At 43.6% G+C, this 16,663-nt stretch overlaps 1 protein-coding gene across 1 annotated transcript in view; it reads left to right on the forward strand.

Annotated features, from left to right (window-relative positions):
- Positions 1–16,663, forward strand: part of LOC109930943 (GAS2-like protein 2B) — a 253,141-nt gene that overhangs the window by 229,098 nt on the left and 7,380 nt on the right. Inside the window, exon 5 of the mRNA XM_048612621.1 lies at positions 3,197–3,500. Coding sequence (XP_048468578.1) covers positions 3,197–3,500 — 304 coding nt within the window. The remainder of the gene's footprint in view (positions 1–3,196; positions 3,501–16,663) is intronic.

Here is a 16,663-nt window from a genome sequence, read left to right on the forward strand (position 1 = left end):
TGTGTGTGTGTTTGTGATTTATTTGTGTGTGTGATTTGTGGGTGGGGGGGGTGTGTGAGATTTGTGTGTGTGTGTCTGTGTGTGTGGTGTATGTGTGTATTCCTTGACCGCTATCCCCTACTCCTGTCTGCCTGGCAGAATGGAATTTTCTTCACTGGTCAGTGTGGATTTCTGACCATGCTTCACTAATACTTTAAAATTTTTAGAATAACAAATAAGATGAATTCATTGGATACGGTTCATTTGAATTGACAAGAAGCACACTTGTTATATTACTACATAAGAGATGTATGACAATGATAAAGGAACAAGGGATAAACGAAGATGAGTCACAGCGATTGTGAGATGGGTATTAAAAAGCAGACATCAAAGGATCTGGGAGGGAAGTTTCTCAGATGCTGTAATTTGAGTTCTACAGCAGTCTGTATTAAGCTGCTATTATCTATTTTGTATGTATCTATAAATATACATGAATGTACACACACGTCTGTAACCCAAAGCTAGCAGTTGAGAGAATGAGATTCAAATTTGCTGATAACTAAATTATGGGTTTGACAAATTGTGAACAAGACTGAAAGAGTGTAGGAGGACATGATATAACAACACGGGTAAAGAACCAGCTTGCAAAGGTTTATCTCTTCATTAGAACATTGGAACATAAGAAGTAGGAGCAGGAGTGTGCCATCTGGCCCCTTGAAGCTGCTCTGCCCTTCAAAAAGATCGTGGCTGATCTTTTCGTGGACTCAGCTCCACTTACCCACCCGCTCACCATGACCCTTAGCTCCTTTACTGTTCAAAAATCTATCCATCTTTGCTTTAAAAACATCCAATGAGGAAGCCTCAACTGCTTCACTGGGCAGGGGATTCCACAGATTCACAATCCTTTGGGTGAAGATGTTCCTCCTCAACTCACTCTTAAATCTGTTCCCCCAAATTTTGAGGCTATGCCCCCGAGTTCTAGTTTCACTCGCCAGAGGAAACAACTTCCCTGGTTCTATCTTTTGTATGTTTCTATAAGATCCTCCCCCCCTCCCCCATTCTTCTAAATTCCAATGAGTATAGTCCCAATCTATTCAATCTCTCCTCATAAGCCAACCCTCTCAACTCAGGAATTAACCTAATGAACCTCCTGTGCACCCTGTCCAGTGCCAGGACATCTGGGCCTCACCTGCGCTCTCTTCTTTCATGGAATGTGGGCATTGCTGCCCTGAATAGCATTTGTTACCCATCCTTAATTGCCCTTAAACTAAGCGGCGTGCTGGTCCATGGCAGAGGGCAGCTAAGAGTCAGTCACATTCTTGGAGTCACTTTGTAGGCCAGACCAAGTGTGGAGGGCAGATGTGCTCCCTTAAAGCACATTAGTGAACCAGAGGAGCTTTTCTAACAGATGAAAGAAGTTCCACACTAGCAATTATCAAGACTGGCTTTCAATACCAGAATTATTAGTTACAGTGGTAGGGATTGAGTCATTACCCCAAGAGCATGAGGCAAGTCCTCCATAACTACCAGATTTTATTCCTCACTGGGATGGTGAGGTGAAAATCAAGCCCCACTATTCCCGGATACATTACAAAAGTTAAAGATTTTTTGAAAAGTATGCAAAATTGCCCAACTTACTGTTCTCTTAGACCAGGTTAATGAAAACCACAGACCAGTTTCTGTACTTAACATGAATTACTATTTATTTCAAACCGATAAACTATGGCTACAGGTAGACAATTGTGACACAAACACACACACACACAAGAAAAGATTTGTTATGGACAGAGGGAAAACTTGGGAAAGTAGTTCAGTGGTTCCTGTTCGCAGGATTGCTGCAATAATTCTTATGATTCTTGTGCCAGTTAGACCACTGCTTCTGAATTATCCTTCTCTGGATGCTTCCACTGGTTTGCAAGAGGCACAGGGTGGCTGGTTCACTTGTAAAAGTACCAATTTAAAGTCACAGCTCACCGCAAGTGCTGAAGGAAAGATAAAACTGGTTTTCTTCAGGATTAAAGTAAGCTTTGCTGCAGAGAACTGAGAGATCTCGTGAGCTGGTACAGATCTGATTTCTTCTCTGTAGTTTGTTTTCAGACCCAAACTGCGTAGCTACCTTCAGAACCAATCACCACGAAGTTGTTGGCAGGCAGAAGGCCTTTGTCGTCAATAATTGGTCACTAGTCCATAGACCAGCCAAAGATCCATCTGCACATTACCCCTCAAGTCCAGTTCATCTGCAACCACACTTTAACCATTGCTTGAACAAACAGCTGTATAAACAATGAATATCAGGTTTACTTGCTTTTAAGACAAGCAGCAATCTTTGGTTTTAAAATGGTTCTTTTCTCATTTCAGCCCACAATTAGAAGTACTGTTGAAACAAAAAGACAGGGTTTTTACAGAGTCCAGTGACTACATAGTGCAAGGCAGAGAAATGTGGAAATAGGAAAAGGTGAGGAGTATGGATGGGGAAAAAATTAGAACATAGAACAGTACCAGCACAGGAATGGGCCCTTCGACTCACAATGTTGTGACATGATGCCAAATTTAACAAATCCCTTCTGCCTGCCCTTGGTCCATATCCCTCCATTCCTTGCATATTTATGTGCTTATCTAAAAGCCCTTTAAATGCCCCTATTGTATCTGCCTCCACCACTACCTCTGGCAGAGTGTTCCAGACTCCCACCACTCTCTGTATAAAAATCTTGCCCCTCACATCTCCTTTGAACTTTTCCCCTCTAACCTTAAATGTATGCCCCCTAGTATTAGACATTTCAACTTTGGGAAAAAGATTCAGATTGTCAACCCTATCTATGCATCTCATAATTTTATAGACTTTTATCAAGTCTCCCCTCAGTCTCCGCTACTCCAGAGAAAACAACCCAAGTTTCTTATAGCCTCTCCTTATAGCCCCTATACCTGCACTTTAAGTAATAAGATTTTAAATGCAGGAGAGGAGCAGAGAGGCAATAGTACATGTAGATAACATTCGGGAGACATGGTCAGATATTGAATGCACTGGATACAACTGGAAGGTGATGGTGTTGACTGTGTACAAGACCTTAGATAGACTGCCAATGCAATCTTATGTGAAGTTTTGATCTTGTACCAAGAGAATTCCCAACGCTCCACCTATCAATTGAGTATTGAGTTTCAGAGCCGCTGATAGATTTCCAGTCTTTGAGTAATAACATGACCCTTGAATTTTGAACAGCTCACAAGCAGGTGTCCAGGTTCAGTAGCCCACACAGGCCTGTCAACCCTGTTCACGAGATCAAGACTCGCCTGCCACCGAGGACAGACCAGACAAACAAACCACAGACGGCCCTTATTCTGTCGAGATCGCAAAGTCCCATGCCTCCAGTGGAGTGGAGACTAAATACGCCACCTGCTGTTTCAACGCGGAGTCGCAGTGCTGTTCGGCCGCCATCACCAGACGTTCACACCTCCTCTGGGGGTCATTCAACCATGAGGACACCTCGGGACAAGTCAGAGCCACGGCAAACCTTTCACACCAGGTAGGGAAATCATACTGGGTGTTTAAATCACTCTGAGATAGTTATTAAACAGCAATAGCTCCCTATTGCTTCCGACCTCATTAGAAACTTATATATATTGAAATGTTTAACACAAAACCTCCACTACATGCTCTGTTTATAAAAATATCTGTCCTCAGGACATCCCGAGCAGCCAATTAAGCATTTTGGAAAGATAATCTCTGTTTACCTGTTGAACACAGCAAATTCCATACAAATGGGATTGAAGCTATGTTGACTCTAACCTGCACAGAAATCTCAAAGGGTCTTGTAGTCTCTAATGATGTTGAGAAACAGGCTGAACCTAGCAAACAGAAATTAGAGAGACAATTAGTCTGAAACAACAGCTCATCTGGTCTATGTGTTGGTTGCATGATAAATGTTGATGAGGACATTGGGCAAATTGTAGCCAGTGAAGGATAAATATAATACTTTTGTTGGTTTTTTTTTAATTAATAAAAGGCAGAAAGTCAATTTGGAATAGTGATCTAAATACATCAGTCTCAAGAAACTTGTGTTTGCAGTCGAGTGCCAGGGAGGGCCCATATACTGCTAATGGATAAAACATTCACACAGTTGGGTCTAAGACAGGCTGAAGCAAAGCATTAAAGCAACTAGTTGAAGGTTTAAGATTTTAGGTTAGAAGGTAGAACTGGTTTTTGTAGCAGGGAAATCAAGACCGTTCAGGGTAACCGGGCACCTAACTGAAGTATTTTTTTGTGTGGAACTTCTATCTAATCAATCCCGACTTGGAAGCCTACATGTTGTCAGAACTGATAAAGTTTAGGCCATCAGAATGATATGCAATTCATACTCCATGCACTTGGAAAGGAATCATAAAGAAAAGGTCTCAAAAGCCAGAAAGAAAAGAAACTTGGAAGCGTCAGTGAAGCAATTATTTAAAAATCTCTAAGGTTTTTGAGTAGATTTGTAGCTCCGGTTGTGGTTGGTTGGTTCGCCGAGCTGGTTCGTTGTTCCACAGATGTTTCATTACCCTGCTGGATAACATCATCAGTGCAGCCTCCTTCATGACAGGCATAGATAGAGTGGATAGCCAGAGACTTTTTCCCAGGGCGGAAATGACTATTACGAGGGGGCATAATTTTAAGGTGATTGGAGGACGGTGTAGGGGAGATGTCAGAGGTAGGTTCTTCACACAGAGAGTGGTGGGTGTGTGGAATGCGCTGCCGGCGGTGGTAGTGGAGTCAGATACATTAGGGGCATTTAAACGACTCTTGGATAGGCACATGGATGATAGTAAAATGCAGGGTATGCAGGGTGGTTTGATCTTAGAGTACGATAATAGGTCGGCACAACATCATGGGCTGAAGGGCCTGTATTGTGCTGTACTGTTCTATGTTCTATATACAGCTTTGTTTGTTTTTGTAAATGTAATAAGTTTGTATTCTGTTGATAAAGAGCATTCACAGCCCCACGTGAATATGTTTCACTGACCACCCCCCCAAAGTCAATGAACTCCACTATTTAAGTAGATGATCTATCAGGCTTCATTCAGGGATCTAACTTGTCCATTATTACCATCAATTGGGATTGTAACTCCCCATCCACCACCTTCTACAATTGATTTGTCTGCCGTCAGCACACAGGGGCAGCAGCGTATACCATCCACACGATGCAATACAACAACCCACAAAAGGTCCTTCTGTAGCACCTTCCACATTGATGACTTCTTCCAGCTAGAAGGCCAAGAGCTGTGTTGCATGGGAGCACCACCATTTGCAAGTTCCCTTTCAAGTCACATACCATCCTATCTTTGAAATACATTGCCATTACTTCACTGTCACTGGGTCAGAATCCTGGAACTCCTTTCCCTACGGCACTGTTGGGGTACCTATAGTATATGGATGGCAGAAGATCGAAAAGGCAGCTCACCTCCGTTTTGTCAAGATTAATTCGGGATGGGTAATAAATGCCAACATCGCACAAATGGATAAAGTTAAAAACTTGACTCCTGTTCTTATGTAAAGATTGGAAAGGGTTGGGGGACATTGGAATTCAATAGAGATAAAATTTGGAAAAGATTTTAAGTTAGCAAGTGAATAGTAAATCGTGAAAGGCTAATTGCACTGAGGATTGAGTCAGGAAGAAAGGGGTAGAAATTTGGCAGCACCTGTAAATGCATAAAAGGGTCAGGCAGGGTTGATGTCTATGCCAGGAGGATTGTCTATTTGTGCAAACAGGATTCACCAGAAATGGCCAATAAATCTGTAATGGGTTGTGACAGTGAATCAGCCAGTTAGAGTCCAATATGGCCAATTGCACACCAACATCAAGCATCCTATCTGAACATCAGGGTTTTCTGAGAAAGTAGGAAGTTGTCAATTTTCTGTTGTAATTGTTAGCGTCTGAATCAATACCCATGCTGGGACCATCGTCACTAAAGCTAGTCCCAGCTGAATGAAGTACAAGGAGCTGAGGCAAACAGCTTGAAAACCTGAACTTGTTTCACATCTGCAGAACTTTTTAAATGGGTTAAGTGGAAGCAATTAGCAGACTAAAATAAACCAAAAAACTGTGGAAATCTGAAACAAAAACGGAAGTTGCTGGAGAAACTCAGCAGGTCTGGCAGCATCTACAGAGACAGAAACAGAGTTAACATTTTGAGTCTTTTTTTCAGTGATTAGCAGTCTGGTTTCTTCCTTGGCATACTGCAAAAAAAAAATTGCAAGTCACTTGAAGTAGCACGAGTTTAAGAAGCATCTTTGCAATAAACACCAATGGTAATGGACACTTGATGTTGCCATTTGATAAGTGTAGGTATTTGTCTGTGATCCACTCAAGCAGCATGAGTGGTGGAAACTGTACTAGAATTCACAATACATAGTCTAAAGCAGCTATTACAGCCACCACATTTGGGATACTTAGCAGGATATTGGATAAACGTATGTGGAAAAAATAAGGTTAAGCTACTTTGGAGAAGGAACGGAAATTTAACATTGGTCAGGTTGAGGGGGAGGCAGCATTGGAACAATTTTGAAGGCCTGAATGGCCTCAGGGTCGGCAGAGCTTTCTATCATTCCATTTTCAGACCGCACTTGATCGATGAGATACACAGAATGCCAGAAACCCTCAAGGCCAGTGTATGTGAAGAAAACAATGCGATGCCTGACCTGCTGAGTGTTTCCAGAATTCTCAGAACATGTTTATTTTAGATTTCCAACGTCTACAAAACTTTGCTATTTCTCAAGAGAGTGATGTGCAGGAAGAGCAAGAGGAGAGAAAGCCAACGTGACCCAACTGTTGTGAAGGAGGTGCTGGATCACTGGGCTAGACTGGAGGGGCTGATTATTTCTGGAACCTGCATTTTTGGCCCAGGTTACAATGTGGAAAGTTTCTATCTCTGACATTGCTTGTCTGATTAGACTTCTGTGAAGTGGCTTTGTGGTCTTCATTGCATTAAGTTGTTGGTTGCAGTTCCAACAACACTCAAGAAGCCTGACACCATCCAGGACAAAGCAGCCCACTTGATTGGCACCACATCCACAAACATCCACTCCCTCCACCACCGACGCTCAGTAACAGCAGTGCGTACTATCTACAAGATTCACTGCAGAAATTCACCAAAGATCCTCAGACAGCACCTTCCATCCCATGACCACTTCCATCTAGAAGGACAAGGGCAGCAGGTACATGGGATCACCACTCCCTGCAAGTTCCCCTTCAAACCACTCACCATCCTGACTTGGAAATATATCGCCGTTCCTTCACTGTTGCTGGGTCAAAATTCTGGAATTCCCTCCCTAATGGCATTGTGGGTCAACCCACAGCAGGAGGACTGCAGCAGTTCAAAGACGCAGCTCACCCTCACCTTCTCAAGGGCAACTAGGGATGGGCAATAAACGTTGGCCCAGTCAGAGATGCCCACATCCCATGAGTGGATGAGAAAAGAAGTGTTTTCTTAAGCTCTCATTGATTTGACGATGATACCTATTTCGGGTTGCGAGTTTGAAAGGTCTTCATGTGACCAAACAGATCAATTCTCAACCCACAGGCATGGGAGCACGAGGCAGTGAGGTCTCAATTGCAGGATTTTCTTTCCCCTTTCTAATCATAGAGTTTTTACAGTATGGAAAGAGGCCCTTCAGCCCATCGTGTCTGTGTCAAGCATCTAACATCCAACTATTCAAATCCCTTCTGTGCTAATGTCCTGTCTCATCGTTAATGGGTTTGGACTCCAAAAAGCATGACTCAGCTTGATGGACGGAGTATTGCTGTTCTGAATGATTGGTAGGAAGCAGCTCCCAGTAACTCACATCAACGACATTTCACTTGAAGGAGAGCCTCAGAGTTCTTCCCTCCCTGGAACCTTGGCCATTTGAGAATGGTTAGAACTGCAGCCAGCATGAAACTGGTTTTTCATCATCAGTGCACAGTATGCAGGCCATTAGAATTAATTTTGCCAGAGTTTGGTCTGAATGCCCATGAAGTGGTGTTCAAGGAGGACATTAATGTTTGTTTGACAGCCCTCACTTGCAATCTGGAGGATGAGGTGAATGCATTGCTGGTGGAATTTCTCCAGAATTCTCAAGTGTCAATGCCACATCTCCCTGCAGTACAGGAGTGTGCTGACACAAGCTGGCCTGTACACTAGGACTTGTGTTGCCTTGCGGAGATCTTTGTCACCATATGCTCCCTGCTCGTATAAAAGACTGAGCGGGCACAGCTGATCCACCGTTGATCTCCTCATCAGTAGTGGCTTTTTGAGAGAACTGGCTGCTGAGATATGGAAAATGTTCATCATATGCCAGAGCCCTCTCCTTCAACACATATTGGAGGTGAAGTATTTGACTGGCGCAGTCTGGATTGATATGAACTTTAATCTGGAAACATTGAAAGACTGGCCGAGTTGCTTAGATGCAGCATAGTAAAGATTGAAAGCAGCTTGCATTGTATATGAGTCTGAAAGAATTAATACTTAGACTGCCATAAGCACTGCACGTATTGATGATGTGATATGGACCTGGGGCAGAACAGCTCAGGGTCTTGAAGGAATGAAAGCTAACATCTGGTCTTCCTTAAAGTCCAGGTAACAATATCCATCATGATCAATGTCAGCTGTAGCTATTTGCTCATGTGGAATAAAGTGTATCTGTTTTCACTGAGAAAGATACAAGAAATCACCCAGACTTAGAGTTCCAGGTGACTGGGGAGAATGAGCAGTTGAAGGAAATTAGTGTCGGTAAGAAAATTGTCTTGGAGAATTTCATGTTGCTGAAAGTTGCTAAAACTCTCAGACCTGATGGTTTTTAATCCCAAAATGTTGAAGGAGGTGGCTATAGTGTTAGTCACTGGTGGTTATCTTGCAAAATTCTGTGGATTCTGGAATGATTTCTGCAGATTGGAAGCTAATGTCCCCTCAACATTTGAGAATCGAGCAAGGGAGTAAAGAAGGAACTACAGATCCATTAGCCTGACATCAGCATTTGGAAAATCACTAGACTCTATCATACAGGGTGTGATACGTGGACACTTGGATACAGGAGTCATAGTCCTGAGGTGGGTGGGTTGGAGGGATGGAGGCACGAGGGTGACTTAGTTTCTCCCAGATCCGTAGGATAAATGTGTCGAGTCTTGTTGTGAATAAAAAGTTCCATGAGCTGTAAAGACCTCAGCTGGAATTACTATGAGGATTGCAGAGTTTGTTGTCTTGATCTGATCGGTTGCTTATTTCCGCTCTCTTGTCAATGGTGGTTCATCGACATTTTAAGGAGCATCTTGATGGAGAGAGAGAGAGAGAGTGAGATGGAGGATGAAAGGTTTTGTGGTAAAAATTCTGGAATCAGCACCATCACCAGCGATGCGGTGAGGTTAAACATTGCTGCTGTGCTTTTCTCATAGACGTTTCGAGGAGCCTACGTTGAGTGATTGAGCAGTAGGTCTGTGTCACTGTAAACACTGTATCAAGCTGCTGGCTTGTCCCAGAAATATTCCCTTCCATCTTCCTAGTTGCTGGGATTTCTGTTCCTTGTGGAGAGGTGCTGATGTCGCCAAAGGTCTCTTTTTGCAGGAGAGTAATGGTTTTCCCCTTCCATTCTCTTCATGAAACAACATGGGATATAATGATACAAACTGCTCCAGGCCTCCATTCATTGTTTCTTCTGACTGACTATCTGCAAGCATGTCTTACCACAGCGGGTGGGGGGGAGTGGGGAGGGAATGAGAGAACAGGAGATTCACAACTAGGCCACAATATTTCACCTGAAGTCTGCACACTCGCATTTTCATTGCAGACTGGGTCACTGACTAACAACATGAAGCAATAATTCTAACAGACTATAAATAAACTCCAATTACTTCTGCCTTCCAAAACACTGACCTGGGATTGGAACTGAGCCCTACCTGGCCAAGTTTTACATTTTAAACAGCTAGCTTTTCCCTTCATTTTTCAAATTGCTCCTTTCCCTTCAAGTCATTTCACTTAAAACCTGATGCAAGGTTAATAATAAAACCTAATCCTAGGCCCTGAGTGAGCCCCTTTATTGCAAAACGGTTTGGTGTACAGCAGCAAGGAAGTCTGGCTTCAGTTGTATGGAACCATTAGTACCGAGCCCTGTATATCTGGCTGGAAATTGCAATCTGGCTCCTTCAGAAATTCAAAGATGAAGTCAACATAGTTCCCCTGCAGTGCATGATAGTCAGGCTAATCAAAGCCCCACCTCCCTTTGCAGCAGTGTGCCATCTTCTGAGAATTATATGTTCAGCAGCACAATAAGATACCTAGTGCCAGGTGGGTAGTGTGCCAGTTTAGTGACAGAGTGGGTAGGCTAGGATGGGCACATTGTGCCATCAGACAGTGGGACAGAGTGTCAGGGCTGTTGGGGGATAAGGTATCGGAGCTGGGTGGGGGGGGGTGGCGATGGAGAAGCTGACGGGGAAGGGAGACTGTTTGATTAGACAGGCGAGGTAATTGGCCAGCAGGGGTTGTTGGTGTTTGGAATCATGTTTGGTTGGGGGAAATACTGTGGGCTCATTGAGTAGGGGGCTTCTGTTAGGGTTCCCGGGGAAATAAGAAGTGAGAGGTAGTGTAGGTGGGAATGTGTGTGGTATGTTGGGTTAGGGTTAGAATGAGCATCAGTTTAGATTTTTAGTTGTTTAGCTATTAACTTAATGGAAGCAAATCCTCTGAATTTTCCATCATTAAGGCTTCTTTTTTTGGGGGGGTTCCAAACACACGGAAATTGACAACTGGAATCTTCAGTTTCCTGGACAGTCCCTTGAAATCAGCTGTGTATGTGGGACTCAGCAGGATCCGGACACAATCCAGTCTGTGCCGCTCTCTGGCATCAGAATGGCCGGGTCCTCAACATGATCTTACTGCATATATTTGTTTATGTATTATGGGAACATCTTCTCCATAAGCACTTGCATCATTCAGGAAGAAGATCATGCCAACCGCTTGCTTGAGGGCAGCTGGGAGTGAGCAACAAATTCTGGCTTTGCCCACAGTGCTTGTGTCCTGGAATTTCCGGGATAATCTTGGCCAGTACAATAAGGTGATTGGCCTTTTCCATGATTCTGCAGCTCTGTCACTTTGTTCACATGCACAGATTTTGTTTGATGTCTACAATTTGCTCCTGTATCTTTTCCATTAAGTAAGATGTGCTTTGATTTACAATCCCAATGCATGCAAACGACATGATGTAACTGATCAGCTTGTTTCCCATCTTTTAATTAAGGGTATTTAATGCTGGTTATTCATCTAAATGGAGCTGTTTAATAGCTGATTATTTGTACAAGAGACTGGCCAGTCGTTGCATTAATCTGCTCTCAGATGCCCAACCAATGCTTACACAAAGCACAGCTTTATTGTACAAATTAGTTCTGTATTTAACATTATCATTGTCAGGCTAGCCTGTTAATAAAAGGGAATCACTTATGCTGAAGAGATAGTAGGAACTGCAGATGCTAGAGAATCTGAGATAACAAGGTGTAGAGCTGGATGAACACAGCAGGCCAAGCAGCATCAGAGGAGCAGGAAGGCTGATGTTTTGGGCCTAGACCCTTCTTCAAAAAACCTTCATTTTCTCAAGAAGGGTCTAGGCCCGAAACGTCAACCTTCCTGCTCCTCTGATGCTGCTTGGCCTGCTGTGTTCATCCAGCTCTACACCTTGTTATCTCACTTACACTGAAGCTGTCTTTATACTGTATTTACTGAGCTCAGTGTCAGTTCCAGTGGCTGGTATTCTTGTTAGACTGCCTGCTGTTGTTTGACTGCAATTCCAAGAAGGGTCTGCTCATCTAACTTGGCAGCACAGGAAGAAGCAAACGTATTAAAGCTCACAATCTAATGGGATAGCAGAAAAGTCATCAGAGGATAAATGATTTCCTATGTTTCGAAGTCTGGTTACAAAAGTGCACAGTGCTTAAAATGTGGTCAGTAGTTCCCCCCCCAACCCCTTTAGATTTTTTTTTGATGCGTTAAAGGGATGTGGATGTAGTTGACCAGGCCAGCATTTATTGCCCATCCCTAATTGCCGAGAGGGTAATTAAGAGTCAGCTACATTGCTGTGGGTCCAGACTTTCAGGTAGGCCAGACCAGGTAAGGATGGCAGATTTCCTTCCCTAAAAGGACATTAATGAACCAGATGGGCTTTTATAACACATGACAGTAGCATGAGTTTTTACAACAATTGACATGGTCACCATCAGCTTAGTATTTAATTACTGATTTTCAAACTCACAAACATTAGCCTGAGGTTCTGGATTACTAATCCAGTGACATTACCATCATGCCACCACCTCCCTGTTTACATTAATTACTGGCCGACTTAAATAGAAGGCAAAATGCCCAAATGGCTACAGTCACCCTCAATTTGGGTTTTGATTGATAAGAAGAGATGATAGCGGAGTGGTATTATCACTAGACTATTAATCCAGAGACCCTGGTAATGTTCTGGGGACCCAATTTTGAATCCTGCCATAGCAGATGGTGGAATTTGAATTCAATCTATATTTGGAATTAGGAGTCTAATGGTGACCATGTGTAAATTATTGGAAAAACCCGCCTGGTTCACTAATATCCTTGCGGGAAGGAAGCTGCCATCCTTACCTGGTCAGGCCTACATGTGACTCCAGACCCACAGCAATGAGGTTGATGCTTAACTACCCTCTGGGCAATTAGGGATGGGCAATAAATGCTGGCCTCCACATTCCATGAACAAATTCTAAAAAAAAATTCACGTCAGATTTTGGTGCATGGGAGGTCAAACTGAAGTGGCCTCTAGTTCTGAGGAAGGGTCTCTCAACCCGAAACGTTAACTCTGATTCCTCTCCACCTATGCTGCCAGACCCGCTGAGCTTTTCCAGCAATTTGTGTTTTGTGTTTCCCCCAAAGAGTTTTACTTTACGCCCTTCTGCAGTTAGGTTGGATCTTGATTCTGGATTTACACAACAACATCAGGAGCCCCAGCAGTGTCTCAGCACTTTTTTGCAGGGTTCAAGTTTCTTAATGGGGTCCATGTACTGAGACACTTTTGCCAAGAATTTTCTAAACTCTGTTTGTGAGCATCTAGATGCTGGAGGAGAATTAAATTTTCCTTTACATTTGAGAATCTCACTTCTCTTCACATTTTATCAATGTTATTGTTGTAACTTTGAATGTGGCATTTGTAATGGACTGTGCGTCTATAAACTTGTCATATTCTCCCTTCAGCAGTCGTGCTATAGCAAACCAATGATGGAAAAGTGTAATTGTCCCTAGTGAAGTTTAAACTGTGGTTTCCATTATTTGTGGAATTTATTGAATGGAAAATTAAAACTGAAATATGGTAAAAGCTGTAACTTTGCAAAGGAAATTAAATTATACGCACACAGTTGGATCTGGCTATCCCTGTTCTTTAAACCCAATTCACTGAAGACTGTGATTTCTATCCTCAATACAAGCTAGCTTATACAATCTGTCCGCATGATTTTAACCACTTTAGCTGTAGAATTGTTCTGGTGCATCCACACAGCTACTGTCCCAAGACCTCAGGAGCTGTGTCCAGAAATAAAGCAGAGCTTTATTTAACTGTAACACAACTTCCTTTTGTTCAGGCCCCACCTTAGATAATGGGTGGCATTCCACCAACCTTTTAAAGTACTTTTTATCCAGGCCCATTAATTGTACAGTACCATTGTGCACTGAGTTCACATGATACTCCATTCGAGCTGCAGTGTATCCTTCCTATTGGCTTTCCTGCAGAGGAAGACTTCGCAACTCATGTTTATGTGCCACCGTGCTGCAGGAACAATATCACCAGCACGTGTTCTTCTGATTTATCCCCCACATCTCACTTTTTGACCAGTTAAATGCAGTGAAGATGATAGAAGCGTGTTAAGAGTTTTTATGATCCACCCAAGCTATCCCAATAGGATGTTAAAGCTAATTATGCCCTGTCAACAGATTACTAATGAGCATTTAATTGTGACATTAGGAAAAATGCAGATTTCAGCTGGAGTCTACTTGCTTTTTAAATGGCCTCGGTTCTCTGTGACTTTGAATACAGTTAGCAGGTAGGGGCACCAGCTGTTTTAGGCTATATTACAGGAACCTGGTGATTTCCCCATGAAACTACAGTTATTCATGTCGCTGCCTATACTGTTAATAAAACATCCAACTTGCCGGGGAAATTGAACTACAACAAGAAGATATGGGACCAAGCTCCTTGCATAGTCTTCTTCTGGGCAATACTGTGATCAATGCTGTTGTCTGCTGTAATAGGTCACTGCTCTGGATTTCCTGTCTTCCGTTACATTGGCAAAATCAGGAAGGCAAAGAGAGGGCCAATTAGCCTAAAACATATTGTTGGAGCAATGTTGGAATCAATTATGAAGGAAGTAATAGCAGCACATTTGGAACATCATAATCTATTCAAGTAGAGTCGTAGAGCCATTGAGTCATACGGCACAGAAACAGACCCTTTGGACCAACCAGTCCATGCCTACCATAATCCCAAACTAAACTAGTCCCACCTGCCTCGGCCCATATCCCTCCAAACATTTCTTATTCATGTACTTACCTAAATATCTTTTAAACGTTATAATTGTACCATGAAAAATTGCCCCTCATGTCCTTTCTAAATCTTTCTCCTCTCACCTTACAAATATGCCCCCAGTCTGGAAATTCCCCACCATAGGTTTGTTTGGTGAATCTGTCATTCACTTTATCTATGCCCCTCATGATTTTATAAACCTCTATAAGGTCACCCCTCAACCTCCTCCACTCCAGTGCAAAAAGTCCCAGCCTATCCAGCATCTCTTTATAACTCAAACCCTCCATTCCCAGCAACATCCTGGTAAATCTCTTCTGAACCTTTCCCAGTTTAATAATATCCTTTGGATAGCAGGAAAACCAGAACTGCACACAGTACCCCAGAAGAGGCCTCACCAACATCCTTCACAACCTTAACATGACGTCCCAGCTCCTATACTCAAAGATCTGAGCAATGAAGACAAGTGTACTAAACGCCTTCTTAAGTAAAAACCAAAAGAACTGCGGATGCTGTAAATCAGAAACAAAAACAGAAGTTGCTGGAAAAGTTCAGCAGTATCTGTGAAGAGAAATCAGAGTTAACATTTCGGGACCGGTGACCCTTCCTCAGAACTGGTTCTAAGGCTCCCTGGTATGGAGGGATTATCTTATGAGCAAGAGCTAAACAGGTTGGGACTCTGCTCACTGGAGTTTAGAATGAGGGGTGATCCCATTGAAATGTAGAGGATTCTTAAGGGGCTTGACAGGTTCAAGGCTGAGAGGATGTTTCCTTCATGGGAGAATCCAGGACTAGAAGGCACAGTCTCAGAATGAAGAGATGTCAATTTAACACTGAGATAAGGAGGAATTTCTTTTCTCAGATGGTTGTGAGTGTTAGGAACTCCTTGCCACAGGGAGCTTTGGGAGTAGAGTCCTTGTGTCTATTTAAGGTTCGGATAGAATTTAGAATTAGATTTTATTGTCATGAGATTCTTGATCAGTAGGGGACTCGAGAGTTACAGCTAAGGACAGAAAAGTGGATGTAACGAATATTGGATCAGCCATGATCCTATTGAATGGCAGATCAGGCTTGAAGGGCCGAATGGCCTTGTCCTGTTCCTATTTTTTATGGTCCAATGGCCTGAGTTGATGTGCAGCATGTGGTGTCTTGACCTCCCACTCCCCTTCTCTGAAAAGTATTACAATGAATGCAGGATATAGTTAAAGACAGAAGTTAAGTCTGTAAATGTGTCAGAGATAGTAGGAACTGCAGATGCTGGAGAATCCGAGACAACAAGGTGCAGAGCTGGATGAACACAGCAGGCCAAGCAGCATCATAGGAGCAGAAAGGCTGACGTTTCGGGGCCCAAGCTACGCCTGCCTCTTTGTAGGTTACGTGGAACAATCCCTCTTCCATGCCTACACCGCCCCTAAACCCCACCTCTTCCTCCGTTACATTGATGACTGTATCGGCGCCGTCTCGTGCTCTCACGAGGAGCTCGAACAGTTCATCCACTTCACCAACACCTTCCACCCCAACCTTAAGTTTACCTGGACCATCTCTAATACCTCCCTCTCCTTCCTCGACCTCTCTGTCTCCATCTCGGGCAACTACCTAGAAACCGATATCCATTTCAAGCCCACCGACTCCCACAGCTACCTAGAATACACCTCCTCCCACCCACCTTCCTGCAAAAATGCCATCTCCTATTCCCAATTCCTTCGCCTCCGCCGCATCTGCTCCCAGGATGAGGCATTCCACTCCCGTACATCTCAGTTGTCCTCGTTTTTCAAGGACCGTAACTCCCCCCCCTCAGTGGTCGAGAACGCCCTCAAACGTGTCTCCCACATTTCCCGCAACTCATCCCTTACACCCCGTCCACGCAATAAAAACCAAAAAAGAATCCCCCTCGTCCTCACGTACCACCCCACCAACCTCCGGATCCAACGTATCATCCTCCGACATTTCCGCCATCTGCAATCCGACCCCACCACCAAAGACATCTTTCCCTCCCCACCCTTATCTGCTTTTCGGAGGGACAACTCTCTCCGTGACTCCCTTGTCCGCTCCACACTCCCCTCCAGCCCCACCACACCCAGCATTTTTCCCTGCAACCGCAGGAAGTGCTACACCTGCCCCCATACCTCCTCCCTCACCCCCAACCCAGGCCCC

Source organism: Rhincodon typus, chromosome 26 (assembly GCF_021869965.1).
Source record: "Rhincodon typus isolate 14 chromosome 26, sRhiTyp1.1, whole genome shotgun sequence".
In the NCBI taxonomy this organism is placed as follows: Eukaryota; Metazoa; Chordata; class Chondrichthyes; order Orectolobiformes; family Rhincodontidae; genus Rhincodon; species Rhincodon typus.